Raw genomic sequence first — 25,751 nt, forward strand, 5'->3', positions numbered from 1 at the left:
GGTATATAACAAAGTATTGAGAAACTTTTGTTATTGACCAAATACTTATTTTCCACCACAATTTGCAAATAAATTCATTAAAAATCCTACAATGTGATTTTCTGGATTTCTTTTTCTCATTTTGTCTGTCATAGTTGACGTGTACCTATGATGAAAATTACAGGCCTCTCTCATCTTTTTAAGTGGGAGAACTTGCACAATTGGTGGCTGACTAAATACTTTTTTCCCCCACTGTATCCCTCCCCATATTCACAACAACTTTGTCAATATGACTTGACCATGATAACTGATCATCCAATGTTATACCTAGGAGTTTAGCTTCCTCAACTCAATGGTCACCCTTTATACACAACTCCAGTTGAGGTGTAGGTCTTAGATAATATTTTGAAACAACTACAATGTTTTTAGTTTGAATGTATTTAAGGCCTGTTTTTATTGTGAATCACCCTTTCTGATACTGACTAACTCCTTATTTACTCCTTAGAATTTCAGTGAGCTCACTGGCTTTGGGTGCTGACATGGAGAGTGTCGAGTCATTCTAGCTTTGTGTAAGACCAGTGGCAAATCATTTGTAAAAATGGAGAAGAGTAACGGGCCAAGGCAACTGCCCTGAGGGACACCGCACTGTACATACCTGATGTTAAAGAAGCTTCCATTGAAGAACACTCTCTGGGTTCTATTGGATAAATCACTCTCCAACCATGTAATGGCAGGTGATGTAAAGCCATAGCAAGTGAGTTTCTTCAATAACAATTTATGATCAATAACATCAAAGGCTGCACTGAAATCTAACAATACAGCTCCAACTATCATCTTATTTTCCATTTATTTTAACCAATCATCTGTCATCTGAGTCAGTGCAGTACAAGTTGAGTGCCCTTCTCTGTATACATGCTGAAAGTCAGCAGTTAACTTTTTATCTGAAAACTAGCATTGTGTTTGGTCAAACACAATTATCTCCATCAGTTAATAGTTTACTAAGAACAGGCAGCAACGTGATTGGGTGGCTGTTAGAGCCAGCAAATACTTTCTTTTTAGGCAGTGGAATTACTTTAGCTTCCTTCCACGCCTGTGGACATACACTCCTTTAGGCTTTGGCTAAAGATATAACAAATAGGGGTAGCAATAGTCTGCTACCATTCTCAATAGTTCCCATCAAGGTTGTCCATACCTGGTGGCTTATCATTATTGATGGATAACAATAGTTTTTCTACCTTTCCCACACGAACTTGACCAAATTCAAAACAGCATTCCTTCTCTTTCATTATTAGATATTTTATGGAAAAATATCATGGTTCTCTGTTCAATGTTGTCATTTCACTTCTGAGTTTTTCCACTTTACTAGTGAAATAATCATTGAAATAATTGGCAACATCGAAAGGTTTTGTTTTAAATGACCCATCAACTTCAATGAACAATGGAGATTAATTGGGTTTTCTGCCCATGATATCATTTAAGGTACTCAAGTCTTTTTCCATTGTGTTTTATGTCATTTATCTTGGTAATATAATTTATTGTTTTTGTTAAGTTTAGTCTCAATATTTCTCAGTGTACAGTATGTCAACCAATCAGTTTAGCAGCCTGACTTATTTGACATCATAAATCCAGAGGGCTCTAACAGTTCTCCCAGTTAATTTCTTAGCAGGTGCATGCTTGTCAACAATTGGCATGAGTACTTTTACAAATACTTCCAGTGCTGCATCTGGATTCACTTCCTCATTCACATCAGACCAACATATGTTTTTTTGTACATCTGTGTGTGTGTGTGTGTGTGTGTGTGTGTGTGTGTGTGTGTGTGTGTGTGTGTGTGCGTGCATGTGTGTGTGTTCACTGCCAGAAGCCAATTTCCCCCTACAGTTTCAGCTGCCAAACCTGGCGGCTGCTGATTTGGTTGAGGATGTTTTGTAGAGGCAGCAGCTATTTGTTACTGCTGCAGGGTTAGAGCTTCTGTTCCCAGTGAAAGTGAGAGAAGCACTGAACCAGTGAAAGAGAGGAACGAATGGGAGGATGAGTGCCAACCATATCAGTCCTCTCAGCCAGAGGATTATACTCTACATTTTATAATGCCTGGGGATGGGGTTCCATCTCAGTGTTTCTGCATTCAACAGAGGCACTACATTGTTACCTACCACAGAACACAGCCAAAGTACTTGGCTACATCACAATCAGACTGGCACCCAGCCTAGGATGTAGACCTTTTGCTATTCACATTTTTGTAAACACTGTGCAACAGTGGCCTGATTGCATTTCTGTATGGTGCTACAGTATTGTCTGTTAGTGCAGGTTTATGTGAGCTTTACTGGGAATGGATAGCACATGGAGTGCTAGCTGATCCTATGATGCGTCCACACAATATGCAAAGAGTGAGGAGGCGATTCTGAACTAGTCATTCAGTTATAGTGTTGGGTCCCCTCTATTAGACACTGAACTAAGGACCGTTTTGTATTTCCCCCTAATGAGAAAGGTAATGACTGGAAGAGGGTTAGATGATCCTACAGATGATTTGTTCCTGGAACAGATCTTAACATTCCCAGTGCCGCCACCGCCTTCTAATTCTTCTTCAGCTCTAAAATTAATGTAAAAAAAGTAAACATGGCAGAATTATTCTCTTTTTACTGTGACTAGCACAGACCAACCCCGTTTTCAATCGATGTTTAATGTCTTAGCAATTACGTTTTAATGGCATCCATCTATCTTGAGACCAGACTCTGAAGCTGTCCAACGTAGCCTGGCTTATCAGATCATAATGTGTAGGGGCTACCAATATCTCTGGCTGATGATATGGAATTATATATAAATCTATCTGTGCGAAGACATGTACACACACACACTCCCTTTCTCCTTCACATGTAAACAAACATACACATCTCTCTCTCTCTCTCTCTCTCTCTCTCTCTCTCTCTCTCTCTCTCTCTCGGGAACAGCCTAAATACAACCTGTTCACACCAGGTTGTGTACTCTTTTCCCTCTTTCCCAGTGCTACCCTCTCATCTCCTCACCTTGGCAGAGCTCCAATGACTTATCCAATTGTGATCCAATTACGATCTTGTCCCATCGCTGCAACTCCCCAACGGGCTCGGGAGAGGCGAAGGTCGAGTCATGCTTCCTCCGAAACATGACCCGCCTAACCGTGCTTCTTAAGACCCGTCCGCTTAACCCGGAAGCCAGCTGCACCAATGTGTAGGAGGAAACACCGTTCAACTGACGACCGAAGTCAGCCTGCAGGTGCCCGGCCCACCACAAGGAGTCGCTAGAGCCCGATGAGCCAAGTAAAGCCCCCCCGGCCAAACCCTCCCCTAACCTGGACGACGCTGGGCCAACTGTGCGCTGCCCTATGGGACTCCCGGTCACGGCCGTTTGTGACACAGCCTGGGATTGAACCCGGGTCTGTGGTGACACCTCAAGCACTGCGATGCAGTGCCTTACATGCTGACTAGACCGGGTTGATTTTGTCCATCCTCACCAGACGCGATCAGGACACGCTGCTTGAAATATCAAAACGAACTCTGAACCAACTATATTCATTTGGGGACAGGTCGAAAAGCATTAAACATTCATGGCAATTTAGCTAACTAGCTTGCTGATGATAGCTATTTTGTCCTGGGATATAAACATTTGGTTGTTATTTGACCTGAAATGCACAAGGTCCTCTACTCCGACAATTAATCCACAGATTAAAGGGTAAACCGAGTTCGTTTCTAGTAATCTCTCCTCCTTCAGGCTTCTTCTTCTTTGGACTTTATATGGCGGTTGGCAACCAACTTTAAGGTGCATTACCACCACCAACTGGACAGGAGTGTGGACCTCAGTTCATCTTTCAATCACCCACGTGGGTATATGCTCCTAAAAACCAATGAGGAGATGGGAGATGCGGGACTTGCAGCGCGTCATGCATCAAAAATACAACCAAGTTCTATTTTAGCGCCTGGCTATGCAGACGCTCGCGAGCAGTTTGGTTGCAATGATTGAATAACATGTATGTGTACATTTATTTTGCAGCACACATAACGCGAGCGGTGTGGTCAGCATGTTAGACTGCTGTGCCACTCGGGAGGCCAACTTCAACTCTTGCCCATAACTTCTGCTGGACAGTTTGTATCTACCTGCCTGGTACTGATTATCTGTGTATCATTTCCACTCCAGATTAACATCAACAACATTTGGCCAGCCCAGTATTATTCTTAGGGAGTCCCAAGAGGCAACGCGTTGGGTACTGCAAACATCAACCCTGCCCAGGTTGTACCCCACACATACACACGCCATACTGTGGTTGTTTGTCATGTCAGCTGGTACAGGAAATGGATTTAGGTTGAGTTAGCGAGGCTGTCTGTGTTTGCCCTGCAGGTGACACTGGCTTCCCCCTGCTCTGGCTCTGTTCTAACCCGCTGAGTCTCTGACTCAAACAGCTGAGCCAGTGCCAGCCTCCACCCTGACCAACAGAGGACATGGTCATAAACAAAAGCAACAAATAAAACAGATAAGAGAAAGAAAGAAGATGTTTATAGGGCAGCAGAAGACCAAGGTTTTTAGAGGAAGAAAAGAGTGTACAGTTTTATGTCAGCATAAAACTGGCTTTCTGTGTATCACTGAGTCGGTGTGTGTGTGCGTCTTGAGGGCAATCAAGCTTTGAATTAGTTGAAATTTGTCTGAGTCTATAGCTCAAGTCATTATGACCATGTTTGCATTATTCAGGACCGACAACTTTTGCAGGAAGGAAGACACAAATGAGGAAGTCAATACTGTATGTTCATCATATATGCATTATGTCACTATTAGCTCTGCCACACAGAGAGCTTCTGTATATGAGTGCAGCCAATGAGTGGTATTATACACTGCTCAAAAAAATAAAGGGAACACTTAAACAACACAATGTAACTCCAAGTCAATCACAATTCTGTGAAATCAAACTGTCCACTTAGGAAGCAACACTGATTGACAATAAATGTCACATGCTGTTGTGCAAATGGAATAGACAACAGGTGGAAATTATAGGCAATTAGCAAGACACCCCCAATAAAGGACTGGTTTTGCAGGTCAGTTCCTATGCTTCCTGGCTGATGTTTTGGTCACTTTTGAATGCTGGCGGTGCTTTCACTCTAGTGGTAGCATGAGACGGAGTCTACAACCCACACAAGTGGCTCAGGTAGTGCAGCTCATCCAGGATGGCACATCAATGTGAGCTGTGGCAAGAAGGTTTGCTGTGTCTGTCAGCGTAGTGTCCAGAGCATGGAGGCGCTACCAGGAGACAGGCCAGTACATCAGGAGACGTGGAGGAGGCCGTAGGGAGGGCAACAACCCAGCAGCAGGACTGCTACCTCCGCCTTTGTGCAAGAGGAGCAGGAGGGAGCACTGCCAGAGCCCTGCAAAATGACCTCCAGCAGGCCACAAATGTGCATGTGTCTGCTCAAACGGTCAGAAACAGACTCCATGAGGGTGGTATGAGGGCCCGACGTCCACAGGTGGGGGGTTGTGCTTACAGCCCAACACCGTGCAGGACGTTGGCATTTGCCAGAGAACACCAAGATTGGCAAATTCCGCCACTGGCGCCCTGTGCTCTTCACAGATGAAAGCAGGTTCACACTGAGCACGTGACAGACATGACAGAGTCTGGAGACGCCGTGGAGAACGTTCTGCTGCCTGCAACATCCTCCAGCATGACCGGTTTGGCGGTGGGTCAGTCATGGTGTGGGGTGGCATTTCTTTGGGGGGCCGCACAGCCCTCGAAGGGCTCGCCAGAGGTAGCCTGACTGCCATTAGGTACCGAGATGAGATCCTCAGACCCCTTGTGAGACCATATGCTGGTGCGGTTGGCCCTGGGTTCCTCCTAATGCAAGACAATGCTAGACCTCATGTGGCTGGAGTGTGTCAGCAGTTCCTGCAAGAGGAAGGCATTGATGCTATGGACTGGCCGGCCCGTTCCCCAGACCTGAATCCAATTGAGCACATCTGGGACATCATGTCTCGCTCCATCCACCAACGCCACGTTGCACCACAGACTGTCCAGGAGTTGGCGGATGCTTTAGTCCAGGTCTGGGAGGAGATCCCTCAGGAGACCATCCGCCACCTCATCAGGAGCATGCCCAGGCGTTGTAGGGAGGTCATACAGACACGTGGAGGCCACACACACTACTGAGCCTCATTTTGACTTGTTTTAAGGACATTACATCAAAGTTGGATCAGCCTGTAGTGGTTTTCCACTTTAATTTTGAGGGTGACTCCAAATCCAGACCTCCATGGGTTGATACATTTGATTCATTTTTGTGTGATTTTGTTGTTAGCACATTCAACTATGTAAAGAAAAAAGTATTTAATAAGATTATTTCATTCATTCAGATCTAGGATGTGTTATTTTAGTGTTCCTTAAATTTTTTTGAGCAGTGTACAACGGGTGGTTCTAATCCTGAATGCTGATTGGTTAAAACCACATTCCAGCCATTGTCTATTCCACAAGTGACCCCCTGGCTAAATCTACGCTCTTAGTAAAGCGGAAAAACTCACTAGAAGTGGGTGGGTTAGTCCATCTCCAATCATCTTTTCAGATAGTGATGTTGTGTTTCCATAATTGGATGATTTGGTTTTAGCTGGTTGAGAGAATGCCAAGAGTGTGCAAAGCTTTCATCAAGGCAAAGGGTGGCTATTTGAAGAATCTCAAATATAAAATATATTTTGATTTGTTTAACACTTGTTTGGTTACTACATGATTCCATATGTGTTATTTCATAGTTTTGATGTCTTCACTATTATTCTACTTTTGTCAAAAATAGTACAAATAAAGAAAAACCCTTGAATGAGTAAGGTGTGTGCAAACTTTTGACTGGGACTGTGTGTGTGTGTGTGTGTGTGTGTGTGTGTGTGTGTGTGTGTGTGTGTGTGTGTGTGTGTGTGTGTGTGTGTGTGTGTGTGTGTGTGTGTGTGTGTGTGTGTGTGTGTGTGTGTGTGTGTGTGTGTGTGTGTGTGTGTGTGTGTGTGTGTGTGTGTGTGTGTGTGTGTGTGTGTGTGTGTATATATATATATATATATATATTTTTTTTTCATCCTAAAAATTAATGAAAGAAAAGGCTTTGATTTCTGATCAAACAGATGGAAAAGGGGTCTTAGAAAACATCTACCAGAAAAAAAAGTCTTACAAGTTATTAGAAATAATCAAAAACACAATAATGCTGAAGTAAAGACCCCTGCCAACTAATATCAACACTTTATTTCGTTTTGGAGAAATGTTTATGCCTTCTTTAAGTTTAAGAAACATTGCCTTGTGCTTTGAAATTCCATTACCAAAAACCAACATATCTTTAAAGATGACAAGCAAGATTTCCCTTTTTTTATACAACAGCTAAATACATTATAAAATGATCTGCAATAATATTTTGGTCAGAGTAGATTTTGTATCCTTGATATAACACTAAAAGAGGTATGGCTTCCTGTCAATATGCTCCTTTTGAATTATTGGGTAATGATGTCATTTGAGGGCATTGTGAAATAGTGAACTAAAATCAGATTACTTTGAACCTTTTCAAATTATGGAATTTTCACATCTCTGAGCTCACATGCTCAATAATTTACTGTTGAGAACACAATTTCACATTTTACATTTGATCCAGCTATTCCAGTCAGGAAATAATCAGGTGCCGGGATTTCCAAGTAGTCAGATTTATGATTTAGATACATTTACAGGGTGTATTTATGTTAATTAAAGCAACCTATGATGTTTCAGAAAGAAAGTACTATGCTATCTACTTATCTACTCACATCAGATCATTCCCACTGGGCACACACTGGTTGAATCAACATTGTTCCCACATCATTTCAATGACATTACGTTGAACCAATGTGGAATAGTCGTTGAATTGACGTCGTTGCCCAGTGGGTGCCTTCATTCCACGGGCGCCCAGTGTGGCAGCCCATGCATACATATGTATGTAACAGCCCCCTGCTCCAACCTCTACATATATGTAACAGCCCCCTGCTCCAACTTCTCCAACTTCTATATGTACAGTGCATTTGTAAAGTATTCAGACCCTTCCCTTTTTCCACATTTTGTTACGTTAAAGTCTTAATGTTAAATGGATGAAATGCTTTTCCCCCCTCATAAATCAACACACAATACTCCATAATAGCAAAGGGGGCAGGGAGGAGAAGGTGGCAAAGAGCTTCCTAGGGTTAGAGGCAGGTGCTTGGAATTTAGAGTGGTAGAAAGTGGCTTTAGCAGCAGAAACAGAGGAAGAAAATATAGAGAGGAGGGAGTGAAAAGATGCCAGGTCTGCAGGGAGTCTAATTTTCTTCCATTTCCTCTCGGCTGCCCGGAGCCCTGTTGTGTGAGCTCGCAATGAGTCGTCAAGCCACGGAGCAGGAGGGGAGGACCGAGCCGGCCGGGAGGATAGGGGACATAGAGAGTCAAAGGATTCAGAAAGGGAGGAGAGGAGGGTTGAGGAGGCAGAATCAGGAGATTGGAGGGAGAAGGATTGAGCAGAGGGAAGAGATGATAGGATGGAAGAGGAGAGAGTAGCGGGAGAGAGAGAGCGAAGGTTGCGACTGCGCATTACCATCTGAGTAGGGGCAGAGTGAGTAGTGTTGGAGGAGAGCGAGAGAGAAAAGGATACAAAGTAGTGGTCGGAGACATGGAGGGGAGTTGCAGTGAGATTAGTAGAAGAACAGCATCTAGTAAAGATGAGGTCAAGCGTATTGCCTGCCTTGTGAGTAGGGGGGAGGGCAAGAGGGTGAGGTCAAAAGAGGAGAGGAGTGGAAAGAAGGAGGGAGAGAGAAATGAGTCAAAGGTAGACGTAGGGAGGTTAAAGTCACCCAGAACTGTGAGGGGTGAGCCATCCTCAGGAAAGGAACTTATCAAGGCGTCAAGCTCATTGATGAACTCTCCAAGGGAACCTGGAGGGCGATAAATGACAAGGATGTTAAGCTTGAATGGGCTAGTGACTGTGACAGCATGGAATTCAAATGAGGAGATAGACAGATGGGTCAGGGGAAAAAGAGAGAATGTCCACTTGGGAGAGATGAGGATTCCTGTGCCACCACCCCGCTGACCAGATGCTCTCGGGGTATGTGAGAACACATGGTCAGATGAGGAGAGAGCAGTAGGAGTAGCAGTGTTTTCAGTGGTAATCCATGTTTCCGTCAGCGCCAAGAAGTCGAGGGACTGGAGGGTAGCATATGCTGAGATGATCTCTGCCTTGTTGGCCACAGAACGGCAGTTCCAGAGGCTGCCGGAGACCTGGAACTCCACGTGGGTCGTGCGTGCAGGGACCACCAGGTTAGAGAGGCAGCAGCCATGCGGTGTGAGGCGTTTGTATAGCCTGTGCGGAGAGGAGAGAACAGGGATAGACAGAGGCATAGTTGACGGGCTACAGAAAATGGCTACAATAATGCAAAGGAGATCGGAATGAAATGAACTAAACATCTGGGAAAGCGAGAGAGCGTGGCCTCCCTCACTTACGTTTCACTGAAACACCCAAATATAACTCTCCCAACTTCCACCTCAGAAACTATAATTGATGTAAACTACAGCGGTTCAATGTTTTCTAGGAATAGACTAACTTAGTTTATTCAGCTAGCTAACTTGGTACAGTATTCTTCCGTGAAAAACCGTCCAGGGCACCGAATCCTATGATGCCACAGCCAACTAGCATGCCAGCCTCCAACAACACGGTTTAGCACCAATACTCGGCCACAACAAACCACCAGTGTGTCAACACGCCAAGCAGATCATACGTGTCCGTGTCTAACGTTGTGGGTTAGTCCCGACAGCTAGAGCGAGTCCGTCGTCAACTTATTCAGCCAGTTAGTTAGCTAGAATAGTTAGCATACTAGCTAGCCATTGCTTTCTGCAACAACAAAAAACCCTCCACCCACTGCACGAACACACAGAGAGAGCCAAGCTAACGTTAACTAGTCACCCATGTCCCGAATTCCCTTGAACGACTCTGGCTACCAGTATGTAAAAAACAAAACACGAATGTAGGTTTTAACTTACCCCTAGCAGCTACTGTTAGCTAGCCAAGTGCAATGCTAGCCACTGAATTGACTCAGCCAGTTCGCGTCTGTTCGCTAGGTCATTCCAGTTATTGTCTAGTTAGCTATCCAGGTAGCAACAAGCTAGCTAAATTTCGAGCACAGTAGCTACTTACTACCTAACGTTAACGCTTCAGACAATGAGGTTAGAAAAACAGCTGAATGGTAGGTATTATTGTATGTAATTATTGTAGGCAGCTAGCTGGCGTAATTACAGGCTCTCTCAAGCGTGAAACAACTATCCACAGTTGCTAATAGTTACCAGTAGCTACCCGCTAGCTAGTCCAGGTAGTGGGTTAGCTAGCCTCGTGCTTCACCGGGCTCAGCCAAATACAATACCTACAATAATTACATACAATAACCCACGATAACTACATACAATACCTAACTACAATCTAACTACATAGTTTAAGCTTTACTCGACACCATATAAGCCATATAAGCCAAGCTTACCTCCCGCCAGAGAGAGACACAACCTCACCCGACGACAACAAAAACTCAGAACCAAGAGCCTTCTAGGTTTTGTATTGAAATACAGGTGTGCCAAGCTTGTAGTGTCATACCCAAGAAGGCTCAAGGCTTTAATCACTGCCAAAGGTGCTTCAACAAAGTACTGAGTAAAGGGTCTGAATACTTATGTAAATGTATTATTTCCGTATTTTTTTTTTTTTTTTTTTTTTTTACCTGTTTTTGCTTGTCATTATGGGGTATTGTGTGTAGATTAATGAGGGGGGAAATTAAACAATTGAATCCATTTCAGATATTTTGTTTATTTTTTTCGCATTGTTTGTAACTTATTTTGTACATAATGTTGCTGCTACCGTCTCTTAAGACCAAAAAGAGCTTATGGACATCAGAACAGCGATTACTCACCTTGAACTGTACAAATAATCTTTCTTTAATGAGTCGGACGAGAGGGATTTGCTCCAGACACCCGACAGGGCCCTCATCCCAGTCATTCGCAGTAGAAAGAAAAGGAGATATCGCGGAAGGAGATAGGGGTGCTTGGTAAGGAGCTGGCGACGAGTGGCTAATCTGCCTTTGCAATCGATACCATTGGCCAACTTACAATCGCTTGATAATAAAATGGACGAACTACAGGCATGAATATCCTACCAACGGGACATTAAAAACGGTAATATCTTATGTTTCGCCGAGTCGTGGCTGAACGAAGACATTAATAACATACAGCTGGTGGGTTATACACTTTATCGACAGGATAGAACAGCAGCCTTTGGTAAGACAAGGGGTGCCGGTCTATGTATATTATTAAACAACAGCTGGTGCACAATATCTAAGGAAGTCTCGAGGTTTTGGTCGCCTGAGGTAGAGTATTGCATGATAAGCTGTAGACCACACTATCTACGAAGAGTTTTCATCTATATTCTTCGTAGCTGTCTATTTACCACCACAAACCGATGCAGGCACTAAGACCGCACTCCATGAATTGTATACGGCCATAAGCAAACAGGAAAACGCTCATCCAGAGGCGGCGCTACTAGTGGCCGGGGACTTTAATGCAGGGAAACTTAAATCTGTTTTACCTAATTTCTACCAGCATATTAATTGTGCAACCAGAGGGAAAAAAACTCTAGACCACCTTTACTCCACACACAGAGACGCGTACAAAGCTCTCCCTCGCCCTCCATTTGGCAAATCTGACCATAATTCTATCCTCCTGATTCCTGCTTACAAGCAAAAACTAATGCAGGAAGCACCAGTGACTCGGTCAATTAAAAAAGTGGTCAGATGAAGCAGATGCTAAGCTACAGGACTGTTTTGCTAGCACAGACTGGAATATGTTCCGGGATTCTTCCGATGGCATTGAGGAGTACACCACATCAGTCACTGGCTTCATCAATAAGTGCATCGATGATGTTGTCCCCACAGTGACTGTATGTACATACCCCAACCAGAAGCCATGGATTACAGGCAACATCCGCACTGAGTTAAAGGGTAGAGCTGCCGCTTTCAAGGAGCGGGACTCTAACCCGGAAGCTTATAAGAAATCCTGCTATGGCCTCTGACGAACCATCAAACAGGCAAAGCTTCAATACAGGACTAAGATCAAATCGTAATACACCGGCTCCGACGCTCGTCGGATGTGACAGGGCTTGCAAACTATTACAGACTACAAAGGGAAGCACAGCCGCGAGCTGCCCAGTGACACGAGCCTACCAGACGAGCTAAATTACTTCAATGCCCGCTTCGAGGCAAGTAACACTGAAACATGCATGAGAGCATCAGCTGTTCCGGACGACTGTGTGATCACGCTCTCCGTAGCCGATGTGAGTAAGACCTTTAAACAGGTCAACATTCACAAGGCCGCAGGGCCAAACGGATTACCAGGGCGTGTACTCCGAGCATGCGCTGACCAACTGGCAAGTGTCTTCACTGACATTTACAACCTCTCAACCTGGTCTGTAATACCAACATGTTTCAAGCAGACCACCATAGTCCCTGTGACCAAGAACACTAATGTAACCTGTAACACTCACGTCTGTAGCCATGAAGCACTTTAAAAGGCTGGTCATGGCTCACATCAACATAATTATCCCAGAAACCCTAGACCCATTCGAATTTGCATACCGCCCCAACAGATCCACAGATGATGCAATCTCTTTTGCGCTCCACACTGCCCTTTCACACCTTGACAAAAGGAACACCTATGTGAGAATGCTATTCATTGACTACAGCTCAGTGTTCAACACCATATTGCCCTCAAAGCTCATCACTAAGCTAAGGACCCTGGGACTAAACACCTCCCACTGCAACTGGATCCTGGACTTCCTGACGGGTCGCCCCCAGGTGTTAAGGGTAGGTAACAACACATCCGCCACGCTGATCCTCAACACGAGGGCCCCTCAGGGGTGCGTGCTCAGTCCCCTTCTGTACTCCCTGTTCACTCATGACTGCATGGCCAGGCATGACTCCAACACCATCATTACGTTTGCCGATGACACAACAGTGGTAGGCCTGATCACCGACAACGACGAGACAGCCTATAGGGAGGAGGTCAGAGACCTGGCCGTGTGGTGCCAGGACAACAACCTCTCCCTCAACGTGATCAAGACAAAGTTGATGATTGTGGACTACAGGAAAAATAAGAGGACCGAGCACGCCCCCATTCAAATCGACGGGGCTGTAGTGGAGCAGGTTGAGAGCTTCAAGTTCCTTGGTGTCCACGTCACCAACAAACTATCATGGTCCAAGCACACCAAGACAGTCGTGAAGAGGGCACGACAAAGCCTATTCCCCCTCAGGAGACTGAAAAGATTTGGCATGGGTCCTCAGATCCTCAAAAAGTTATACAGCTGCACCATCGAGAGAATCACTGCCTGGTATGGCAACTGCTCGGCATCCGACCACAAGGCACTACAGAGGGTAGTGTGTACGGCCCAGTACATCACTGGGGCCAAGCTTCCTGCCATCCAGGACCTCTATACCAGGCAGTGTCAGAGGAAGGGCCTACAAATTGTCAAAGACTCCAGCCACCCTAGGTGCATGTGACAAATACATTTGGATTAGATTTGATTATTCACATTGGCTGCCACTCTGCTACGGTTCTAGACAGAAATGGACGAGACATAGGGCAGTTTGGGCAAATGCCAGGTGGGCCTGTCCATCTTTAGCATAGTGGGCTGGTCTAAATTGAGGATGACATGCCTGGGCTGATTTCTGGTCCCACCCTCATGAAAACATACTATAGTATACTATGGAATAAATACTATAGTATTCACTGTAGTGTTTTTGCAGACTTTACTGTTGTATTTACTGACTCAAGTCCATAAAAACACTACAGTGAATACTGTAGTATTCCATGTAGTATACTGTAGTATTTACAGTTAACTATGGTATAAATACCGAAGTAAAATAATATAGTAATTTATGTAGTGTTTTTGCAGACTGTAATATACTGTAGAATTTACTGTAGTGTTTTTGCTGACATTACTGTATTGTTTCTGTTTTATTATCTTTGACATAGAAGTGGAGACTTTCTCCTTGAGGAAACCTACTGGAGAAATACTAAAAAAGCACATTTTCCATAACGGGTAGGTAGGTACACTACTGTTCCAAAGTTTGGGGTCACTTAGAAATGTCCTTGTTTTCGAAAGAAAAGCAATTTTTTTTGTCCATTTAAAATAACATTAAATTGATCAGAAATACAGTGTAGACATTGTTAATGTTGTAAATGGCTGTTGTAGCTGGAAACGGCTGATTTTTAATGGAATATCTACATCGGCGTACAGAGGCCCATTATCAGCAACCATCAGTCCTGTGTTCCAATGGCACGCTGTGTCTGCTAATCCAAGTTTATCATTTTAAAAGGCTAATTGATCATTAGAAAACCCTTTTGCAATTATGTTAGCACAGGTGAAAACTGTTGTGCTGATTAAAGAAGCAATAAAACTGGCCTTCTTGAGGCTAGTTAGGTATCTGGAGCATCAACAACTGGGGGTTCGATTACAGGCTCAAAATGGCCAGAAACAAATAACTTTCTTCTGAAACGCGCCAGTCTATTCTAGTTCTGAGAAATTAAGGCTATTCCATGCGAGAAATTGCCAAGAAGCTGAAGATCTCGTACAACGCTGTGTACTACTCCCTTCACAGAACAGCGCAAACTGTCTCTAACCAGAATAGAAAGAGGAGTGGGAGGCCCCGGTGCACAACTGTGCAAGAGGACAAATACATTAGTGTCTAGTTTGAGAAACCGGCGCCTTACAGGTCCTCAACTGGCAGCTTCATTAAATAGTACCCGCAAAACACCAGTCTCAACGTCAACAGTGAAAAGGCGACTCCGGGATGCTGAGCTTCCAGGTAGAGTTGCAAAGAAAAAGCATTATCTCAGACTGCCCATCTTAATCTTTTCTTTTTATTGGCCAGTCTGAGATATGGCAGGAGGGTAAATCACAGAATAACAGGATTTACAGAGTTACGCAATAAAGCGTCAAAACAGTCCAGTGCGCAAAACAGGCGCACTGAAACCAAGAAGGCACACAGGGAAAATAACCTGGTGATACAAAATACAAGGAGCTCCACCGAGCTTCACTAATCTCACAATATACAATCACTCACAAAGACAAGGGGGCAGAGGGAACACTTATACAGGGACTGATGACGAGATATGAACCAGATGTGTGTAATAAACAAGACAAAACAAATGGAATGATGAGATGAGGAGCGGCAGTGGCTAGAAGGCTTGTGACGGCGAACGCCGAAGCCTGCCCGAACAAGGAGAGGAGGCAGCCTCGGAGGAAGTCGTGACACATCCCAGCTAGCACATTTGGTTCCTTGGAAGTTGTGGGAACGTACGTTTTTAGTTTCAAATTGGTTGAGGGAACGAAGCCATACATTTCCTGACCAGTAAAATTTAACGTTTTTTAAACGTTCTGAGAACAGAAGTGAACATTTGATATGTTATGGGAACATTTAAGTTGCAGGGAGGTTCTGAGAGCGTTTTACTCTGGTTCCTTTAAAGTTTTCCTGGATAGAGAATTTTATTGATGAAGAGAACAGAATGTATTTGTTTTTAAATAACATTCTTAGAACGTTCTCTGAATGTTACAAAAGTTTTCTTGTGGTTTTTATGGAAAGTTTTCTTAACATTCTCGGACCAATTTGAGAACATGACTTTAAATAGAACCATGAGGAAACCTGTAGGAAACGTTATGCTGAAGTACTGAAATTCCCACAGAAGGACGTTGTTCCTTAACGTCCTTTGAACTATTTGAGAACATTCCCAATGACAAACCAGTTGGAGAACGTTCCTAGAACATTACCAAAATTGAAATGAAATGTAAACATAATTTTTACTTTTAGGAAACATTCTGTTAAAGTAATGAAATACCAAGAAAATAGCGTTTTTTTTGTCAAGTCCCTTAAATATGCTGAGAATGTTTACAAAGCCAATCAACTATCTTGCACCATTCTCAGAAAGTTGTGGGAAGGTTGTATGCAAAATGACCATAGGACAACCACACTCTCACCAAACTCGGAGAAACATATGGTTCTCAGAACGTTATGTTCTACCGGGGATTGATCTCAGTGTATGTCATATTCTCCTATCATAGAGAGAATTCTGCCATGTTGAAGCATATAAACATACAGTGGGGAAAAAGGTATTTAGTCAGCCACCAATTGTGCAAGTTCTCCCACTTAAAAAGATGAGAGGCCTGTAATTTTCATCATAGGTACACGTCAACTATGACAGACAAAATGAGAAAGAAAAATCCAGAAAATCACATTGTAGGATTTTTAATGAATTTATTTGCAAATTATGGTGGAAAATAAGTATTTGGTCAATAACAAAAGTTTCTCAATACTTTGTTATATACCCTTTGTTGGCAATGACACAGGTCAAACGTTTTCTGTAAGTCTTCACAAGGTTTTCACACACTGTTGCTGGTATTTTGGCCCATTCCTCCATGCAGATCTCCTCTAGAGCAGTGATGTTTTGGGGGCTGTCGCTGGGCAACACAGACTTTCAACTCCTCCAAAGATTTTCTATGGGGTTGAGATCTGGAGACTGGCTAGGCCACCCAGGACCTTGAAAAGCTTCACGAAGCCACTCCTTAGTTTCCCGGGGGGTGTGTTTGGGATCATTGTCATGCTGAAAGACCCAGCCACGTTTCATCTTCAATGCCCTTGCTGATGGAAGGAGGTTTTACTCAAAATCTCACGATACATGGCCCCATTCATTCTTTCCTTTACACGGATCAGTCAGTCCTGGTCCCTTTGCAGAAAAAACAGCCCCAAAGCATGATGTTTCCACCCCCATACTTCACAGTAGGGATGGTGTTCTTTGGATGCAACTCAGCATTCTTTGTCCTCCAAACACGACGAGTTGAGTTTTTACCAAAAAGTTATATTTTGGTTTCATCTGACCATATGACATTCTCTCAATCCTCTTCTGGATCATCCAAATGCACTCTAGCAAACTTCAGACGGGCCTGGACATGTACTGGCTTAAGCAGGGGGACACGTCTGGCACTGCAGGATTTGAGTCCCTGGCGGCGTAGTGTGTTACTGATGGTAGGCTTTGTTACTTTGGTCCCAGCTCTCTGCAGGTCATTCACTAGGTCCCCCCGTGTGGTTCTGGGATTTTTTTTCTTGTGATCATTTTGACCCCACAGGGTGAGATCTTGCGTGGAGCCCTAGATCGACGGAGATTATCAGTATGTCTTCCATTTCCTAATAATTGCTCCCACAGTTGATTTCTTCAAACCAAGCTGCTTACCTATTGCAGATTCAGTCTTCCCAGCCTGGTGCAGGTCTACAATTTTGTTTCTGGTGTCCTTTGATAGCTCTTTGGTCTTGGCCACAGTGGAGTTTGGAGTGTGACTGTTTGAGGTTGTGGACAGGTGTCTTTTATACTGATAGCAAGTTCAAACAGGTGCCATTAATACAGGTAACGAGTGGAGGACAGAGGAGCCTCTTAAAGAAGAAGTTACAGGTCTGTGAGAGCTAGAAATCTTGCTTGTTTGTAGGTGACCAAATACTTATTTTCCACCATAATTTGCAAATAAATTCATAAAAAATCCTACAATGTGATTTTCTGGAATTATTTTTCTCAATTTGTCTGTCATAGTTGACGTGTACCTATGATGAAAATTACAGGCCTCTCTCATCTTTTTAAGTGGGAGAACTTGCACAATTGCTGGCTGACTAAATCCTTTTTCCCCACTGTATGATGACGTGGAAAATTCTATTTACGTTAAGCTTATCCAAATAGTGGTTGACAGTTTCCTTATAGCTATGGATCTATGTGTATGTGGACAGTATATTTCACTCAAACTTAGTGTACTCTGCTCGCCTGGGTGCCAGTCTGTCATTTTGTCATTGTCTTACCGAATAAGGCAATATCGATACATCATTGTTGAATGCAAATCAAATCAGATAGCCATGCTAGTACTCTCCTGCACCACTGGCAGTTAATTGAGTTTACAGCGGGAAGAAGTTTAATTATTTTCCAAAAACGAAATAATTTGGTCTCACCAATCTGTAGCTGCACACTGTGTCCTCAATGACTCTCATACCAGAGGACAGAATAACACCATAGGAGGAGAGAGATGATTTGATAGAGGGAATGGATGGGCGGACAGAATGGGGAGGGTGATGAGGGACCACTGTCGAAAGAGAGTAAAAGAGGTGGTTGGGAGAGAGACTGACAGACAGCGAGGGAGGGAGGAGAAGGAGAGAAAATAAGAGATGGACAGAGCGAGAAGACAGAAGCAGAGGAAAATGGATGGACAGAGAGAGAAGACAGAAGCAGAGGAAAAGGGATGGGAGATGAAGGGAATGAAGAGATGAGTAGAGAAAGTGAGGGGAAGCCGGCTCCTCTCCTGTGCCCTAAAGGGTGTTAGGAGTTAGTGTGGTAGTGAGCGGTAATGAAACAGATTTGTAGCAACTGCTGCACCCTCTCTGCATGGTGCTGTCTCTGCTCATCACACCATATTCTCTATGTCTGACAGAGTGAAATAGAGAGAGCACTCACATAATCCTGTCCTCTGTTCATTCCTCCAGCTCTCCTCACACTCCAGCTTCTAATGGTCTTTTACTTCCTGTGGTTTTTGTAAGCAGGTGTGGAATCACATCGGCACATTTGAGTGTATCGTACCCAGTATCTCATACCCAGTATATCATATTACCCTTCAGAGAAAACATAAAGATTACATTTTAGTCATTTAGCAGACGCTCTTATCCAGAGCGATACAGTGTGCATACATCTTAAGATATGTTTTCGTACTGGTCCCCCGTGGGAATCAAACCCACAACCCTGGTGTTGCAAGTGCTATGCTCTACCAACTGAGCTACACAGGACCAAACATAAACCATAACATAAAACATAACATGTAAGTCTTCAATGACACTTTATTTGACATTGTTCCCTCTGTTTAAAACAGGTAGACCTACTGACTTTCAACTTGTAGCAAATATCTAGTAGATTTGCCCCTTTCCAGGGAAAAGACATGCAACAAGAACATCTCTGTTACTCATCTCCTTCATTAAGCCACTATAAAGTGCAGAGAGCGAGGGATTTGTTAGTTAGTTTCTGTAATTGCCTCATCCCTAATGCATCCCTCTAGTCCTGTAATTCACAAACAGAGGAATTAGCCCAAGTAATGCATTGTCTTCTCCAAGGTTATGCTAATCACATGTTAAGTGCTTCCTGTAAGCTGTTGGTTATGTCTCAACATTATTTGGTGCTACACATGAACTAGAGAAACCAGGCACAACCAGAAGCCATACACAGGACGTGATGACCTCAGTCTTCTGCTTTACTGGTGAGGCTAGTGTTGATATCCCACCTAACCATTTTTACCATCAGCTTACAGGAGTGGTGAACAGGGGGAGAGAGGCAGGGAATCCCTTTTACGAGATGAACAGCGGTGTTACTTAGAACACATCTCCAACAGTGCTCAATGGTCTCTGTGACACTTTTTTGATTGTTGTTAATTGAATACTAATTTGACACACAGCTAGTCTGACCTTCTAAGCTTAATGAAAAGCATGTTGGTCATTACACATTTTATTTCCACAGCCTTATGCTGATTTAATTGATATATTTTGATGGATTGGTTTTTCTCTCGTTATCATCACAGAATAGCGAGAGTCGAGAGATAAGCGCCGCTGTAATTTCCAGTGTGTTGCTAAGCCATCGTCTCATAATATATCATATATTATAGCTCCTCCCTCAACCTGGATTTGTTCCTGAAATTATTGGTCATACAAGGTATAGCTGACATTTCATTTCGGAGGTTTGACCAATCATTTCAGGAACAAATCCAGGTTGAGGGAGGAGCTATAATATATGATATATTATGAGAGACGATGGCATATATATATATGAGATGTGTAGCTACCATTTTGTGTTGCACACCTTTTCAGCTACACACATCATCAGTGAACTCTGACTCACTGCATAAAACACCTTTGATAAGCCCAAAGGAATCTTGCTAGATCATCTTTTTTTAAAGGCTATAGGTGTATTTGACAGAAACACTAGGGATCCTTCATGCCTCAAGGCATGGAGCTGAGCTGACTCTATTGAACCGAATAATTTATCTACTGGAGCAACAGAGCAATATTGCCAGAACATTTATATGAAGGTTACAACGTATTTGTTCAGAAGCATAACAGGAAGCTTTGCTCTGTTACACCCACAAGGCATAGTGAGATATCTATTAAGTCCACGTTCTTGTGTAGGAGCAGACAAGCCTGGGCAGAACATTGCTTAATGGGAACAGGAACTTAGAAGGATGCTGACTGTATGGTTGATGTAGGGACCGTGCAGTCAAGCGAGTGTCTGTTTGTCTGTCTGTGTGTAGGATGAAGGTCTCTCTCTCTGTGTTCAGTGCCTGTGGAGAGGTTGATTGTTGTAATCTCTCTAGTGACTTTCTAAGGGTCAGCCGGCTGAGTGACACTGATGTTCGAGCTACAGTGACCGTCTATGTTGTGGTTGAGGTAACTCGTTGGGCTTTGTGACCGTATGGAAGAAGTATAGTAGGGGTCAGCCCTGTAGTGTAGTCAAGCCTGTTGTGTGGTCAACCCTGTTGTGTGGTCAGCCCTGTGGTATGGTCAGCCCTGTAGTGCGGTTGAGTCTGCAGTCATCTCTGTTGTGATTGCTGAAGATCACTCTCTGGGCTATGAGACCGTGTGGACAACTCTGTACTGTGGTTGGTTGACCCCAAGAGTTGTCTGCTCTGGTTACAGTCACTGTCTCGACTGTGACGTTGAGGTCGTTGTACGGCCTGCATTGTCGTTGTCAGTGGTCTGGTTGTGACTGTTGAAAGACATGGTGGTGTCATTTTCTCTGCTGTAAATTCAGCCACAGACGTCTCTGTCCTGTTTGGTTGAATGATGCTTCTACTCACAACATAAGTTGTGACATGGCTCTCAATGCGCTGTTACTTTTGTGGTCGCCTGTGAGGTTTTCTCTGTGCTGTTGGGTTAAGGTCACTTTCCATTCTGTGTGCATGGCTGGATGTGTGTGTGTCTGGGGTTATTGTGTGGTTGCTGTGACTGGAGAAGGTTCACTCTTTGGGCCAAGGGTAGCCAGCCTTCCTCTTGGATAACTGTCTCTGTTGCCAAGGGCTTTGTATAGGGCTGACTGTAACGTAGCCTGACCCTGTGGGTTTCCCTATTTATCTATTTATTTTTCAGGGGAAAAGGTCACACACTGGGCTGTGTGAGTGGGTTGGCTGGCTGTGGATGTATTGTTGAGAGTGAGAGGAGAGGAGAGGGGAGAGAGGGAGAGAGAGGAGAGAGGGGAGAGGAGAGAGGGAGAGAGAGAGGAGAGAGGGGAGCAAAGTGTCTCGGGCTGTTACACTTTTAGAGAACCACTGTTCTCTGGTTAGATTACTTTTCTGTTTAGACAGGGGGAGAGGGGGACAGGGGGGAGAGGGACAGGGGGAGAGGACATCACTCACTCTCAACCAACTGGCATTGTTCTATTGTCACAGAGCTATTGTTCTGCACACCACTGTCCCTAAACACACACACACACACACACACACACACGTTATCCTCCGCTCCACTATAACCTATAGCCTATATTCCCCCCAGGTTCACATGACTCGTTCAGTTTCTACATAGATGAGTCCTCTCCGGTTGGTCCTGAGCAGACTGACGCCGTCCAGAACTTTGTGTCCGTCTTCGGCACGGTGGCCAAGAAGCTGATGCGCAAATGGCTCGCCACTCAGACCATGAACTTCTCCAGCCAGCTGGAGGCCGGCGTCCGCTTCTTTGACCTGCGCATCTCCACCAAGCCCCGGGACCCAGACAACGAACTCTTCTTCGCTCACGGTCTCTTCAGCGCCACGGTGAATAGAATTAATCACTATACAACTTTGTTTTACCAGACATTCCTGACCACCTGACCAGAAAAAAGCTATTGTCTATAGCTACAGGTCAGGAACAACTCTGGACCATGTTCAGTGGGTACAGTATGACTGGTCTGACACTATCTCTGCTCTCCTGTGGGGTGTGTGTTGTGTTGTCCTTCCAGGTGAGAGAAGGCCTGGAGCAGATCAGCTCCTTCCTGTCGGCCCATGCCAGAGAGGTGGTGTTCCTGGACTTTAACCATTTCTACGGAGTTCAGAACCTGCACCATGAGAAACTGGTCTCAATGCTGAGGGACGTGTTCGGGGAGAAACTCTGCCCTGTCGTCTTCGCTCAGGAAGTAAGATGCTCTTCTGTACAAACTAAGACTTTCAATCTCTGTGCTCCCTCAAGAGTGTCCACTATGCAGGTTGATGTTTATTGTCATGAGTCTTGTCCTGGAGGCAGAACTGAGTGAATTCCCCTTTAATAGGCCAGCTGCAAAGTCAAAATTGGCTATATTGTAAACATTTCTGAAAACAAAAATTCGCTTTTTGGTCTTAAGTTACGGTTAAAGTTAGTCATTAGGCTTAGCAGTGTGGTTAAGTTTAGGGTTATGACTTTGTGGCTGTGCCAGCTATTGACCACTCTGCAGAGAGAATTTGCTCCCGCTATGGCTCTGGAAGTTTCCTAATGACAAAGGCTTATCTCCCTCTCTCCCCTCCTCCCTTCCTCTAGGTGAGTCTCCAGTATCTGTGGGAGAATGAATACCAGGTACTGGTGTTCTATCACAGTCCTATGGCCCTGGAGGTGCCCTTCCTGTGGCCGGGTCAGATGATGCCTGCTCCCTGGGCCAACACCACTGACCCCGACAAGCTGATCCAGTTCCTCCAGGCCTCTGTGGCTGACCGCAGGTCTGTCTGTCTGTCCCTTGATCTTTCACCCTGTCTTGTCCTGGACAGTGTGTTGACTTGAAAACAGGGAAAAGCACTTATTGCGTCTTTAATTGTGACTGTATAGTAAGGTTTGATGTGATTTGTATGATTGCAGGAGGAAGGGAACATTCTTCGTCTCCCAAGTGGTCCTTACACCTAAGGCCAGCACCGTCATGAAAGGAGTGACTAGCGGACTGAGGGAGACCATTACAGAAAGGTGAGTCTGTGTGTGTGTGTTCTCTCTGTGTGTGTGTGTTCTCTCTCTGTGTGTGTGTGTGTCTCTCTCTGTGTGTGTGTGTCTCTCTCTGTGTGTGTGTGTGTCTCTGTGTGTGTGTGTGTGTCTCTGTGTGTCTGTGTGTCTCTCTCTGTGTGTGTGTGTCTCTTTTTGTCTGTGTGTGTCTCTGTGTGTCTGTGTGTATCTGTGTCTGTGTCTCTGTGACATGTGCCGTGTCGCTCTCTGTGTGTTGTGGTCGTGTCTGTCTCTGTGTGTGTGTCTGTCTGTCTGTCTGTGTGTCTGTCTGTCTGTGTGTCTGTCTGTCTGTCTGTCTGTCTGTCTGTCTGCCTGTGTGTGTGTGGTGTCCCTGTGTGTGGGGTGTGTGTGTGTCTCGTGTGTATATGTCTGTTCTGTCTGTTGTGTGTGTGTGTGCTTGTCTGTCTGTCTGTGTGTGTGTGTCTCTGTCTGTTGCGGGGGCGCGTGTGTGTGTGTGTGCTCTGGTGGTGTGTCCTGTGGTGTGTCTCTGTGACTGTGTGTGTGCGCGTTGTTGGAAAACAAACTTCTACGTTACTTCAAGTTCATTGTGGTGGGGACATTGCCTGGAGGGCTGAGCGATAGACTGCCTGTTATGATGAGTTTTTGGTATTGTGAAGTTGAAGATGCAAGAATTTACTTAGATATTCTGTGGAGATTTATAAAGTATTATTGGATAGAGTGTGGGTTCATCTAACAAACAGACATTGCTTTGCCCTTCGACAGTTGAACTGCCCACACATAAAATCTAACCTCCTTTATACTTTGGTTAACTCACATAATCTGAACATATAGACTCATTTCTCGTTGTTATTACCCCGTTGCCCCAGGACATAATCCTGTCATCACTCATACTACCCTAAAATCAGAAACTCCTTTGACAAATGGAATGTAGACTTGTTCTAACCACTTATCTAGTAACTCTAACCTGTTCCCCACGATACTATGACATGACATCATTACACCATAAAAACATAATATCACTGCCTCACTTACCCCTGATGCCAACGCTGTAGGGATGCTGGGTTTCTCTCTCTCTCTTTCTCTCTCATCTCTCCTTTACTTACCCCTGATGACAACGCTGTAGGATGCTGGGTTTCTTTCTCTCTCTTTCTCTCTCATCTCTCCTTTACTTACCCCTGATGACAACGCTGTAGGATGCTGGGTTTCTCTCTCTCTCTTTCTCTCTCATCTCTCCTTTACTTACCCCTGATGACAACGCTGTAGGGATGCTGGGTTTCTCTCTCTCTCTTTCTCTCTCATCTCTCCTTTACTTACCCCCTGATGACAACGCTGTAGGGATGCTGGGTTTCTCTCTCATCTCTCCTTTACTTACCCCTGATGACAACGCTGTAGGATGCTGGGTTTCTCTCTCTCTCTCTCCCATCTCTCCTTTACTTACCCCTGATGACAACGCTGTAGGGATGAGGGTTTTCTCTCTATTCTCCTTTATTCCCATGAAACGTGTAGGGATGTGGGTTCTCTTCATCTCTCCTTTATTACCCCGAGACAACGCTGTAGGATGCTGGGTTTCTTTCTCTCTCTCATCCCACCCCTGATGACAACGCTAGGGATGTGGGTTTCTCTCTCTTCTCTCATCTCTCCTTTACTTACCCCTGATGACAACGCTGTAGGATGCTGGGTTTCTCTCTCTCATCTCTCCTTTACTTACCCCTGATGACAACGCTGTAGGATGCTGGGTTTCTCTCCTTTCTTTCTACATCCTTATTTTCTCTTTCCTTTATTGCCGTCTATTTTCCCATTTCATTGCTTTGAGATTAAATATATTTTTCACCTGAAATTGTGTTTAATGTGCTATTATCTGTCTGTTTTCATCAATTGTGGACTAGTTTATAGACCTAAAGAAGAACATTGTACATTGTACATTGCACATTGTTCAATCGACTGTAAACCCATTCAAATCCAGGACTGTAGCATTCCAACCAGTTTGACAGAACTTCACCACAGGAGACACCAGCTATACAAAGTATATAATATCTCGCCACCCACATTGGATCGTTCACATGATTGCTCCAAGCAGTGTGTCAGACATGCTTCTCCAGCACAGACAGCCCTGATCATAATGACTTATACTCTTTAACAGCTCTAGCTACTCAACAGCTCACTGTTACACCAAAATACCATCATACAGTAATACTCTTCTCTCTCTCCCTCCCCTCTCGTCTCCGTCTCTCCTTGTCTCTCTCTCGGCTCCGCCGCTGTCCCTCGCGCTCTCGATCCTCGCTTGCTCTCTCTCGCTTCCTCCTCCTCACACCTGTCCAATTAATTCAATTAATTTTAAGGGCTTTATTGGCATGGGAAATATATGTTAAATTGCAAAGCAAGGAAGAGATAGTAAACAAATGTGAAATAAAAATAAAAATTTACAGTAAACATTACATCAGAAGTTCAAAAGAATAAAGACATTCAAATGTCATATTATGTATATAAACAGTGTTGTAACAATGTGCAAGTAGTTGAAGTATGAAGGGGAAAATAAATAAACAGATAAATATAGGTTGTATTTACAATGTTGTTTGTACTCCACTGGTTGCCCTTTTCTCATGGCAACGGGCCACAAATCCTGCCGCTGGGATTGCAGCATGGGTATTTTGCTAACAGATATGGGAGTTATAAGTGATTTGTTTTAAATTATTTGTGGGTTGGAGGATCTGTGGGAAATAAGTGTCTGTATTGTGTTATACATTTAGCAGGATGTTAGGAAGTGCAGC

General features: G+C 44.2%; 1 protein-coding gene across 1 annotated transcript in view; it reads left to right on the forward strand.

The window, feature by feature from the left end:
• Positions 1-22,993, forward strand: part of LOC121581900 (PI-PLC X domain-containing protein 3-like) — a 37,764-nt gene extending 14,771 nt beyond the window's left edge. The window contains exons 2-5 of the mRNA XM_045212545.1: positions 21,583-21,839; positions 22,025-22,198; positions 22,576-22,751; positions 22,888-22,993. Of these exons, the coding sequence (XP_045068480.1) occupies positions 21,583-21,839; positions 22,025-22,198; positions 22,576-22,751; positions 22,888-22,993 (713 nt within the window). The remainder of the gene's footprint in view (positions 1-21,582; positions 21,840-22,024; positions 22,199-22,575; positions 22,752-22,887) is intronic.
• The last annotated feature ends 2,758 nt before the right edge of the window (positions 22,994-25,751 follow it).

Source organism: Coregonus clupeaformis, unplaced genomic scaffold, assembly GCF_020615455.1.
Source record: "Coregonus clupeaformis isolate EN_2021a unplaced genomic scaffold, ASM2061545v1 scaf0020, whole genome shotgun sequence".
NCBI classification, from domain to species: Eukaryota; Metazoa; Chordata; class Actinopteri; order Salmoniformes; family Salmonidae; genus Coregonus; species Coregonus clupeaformis.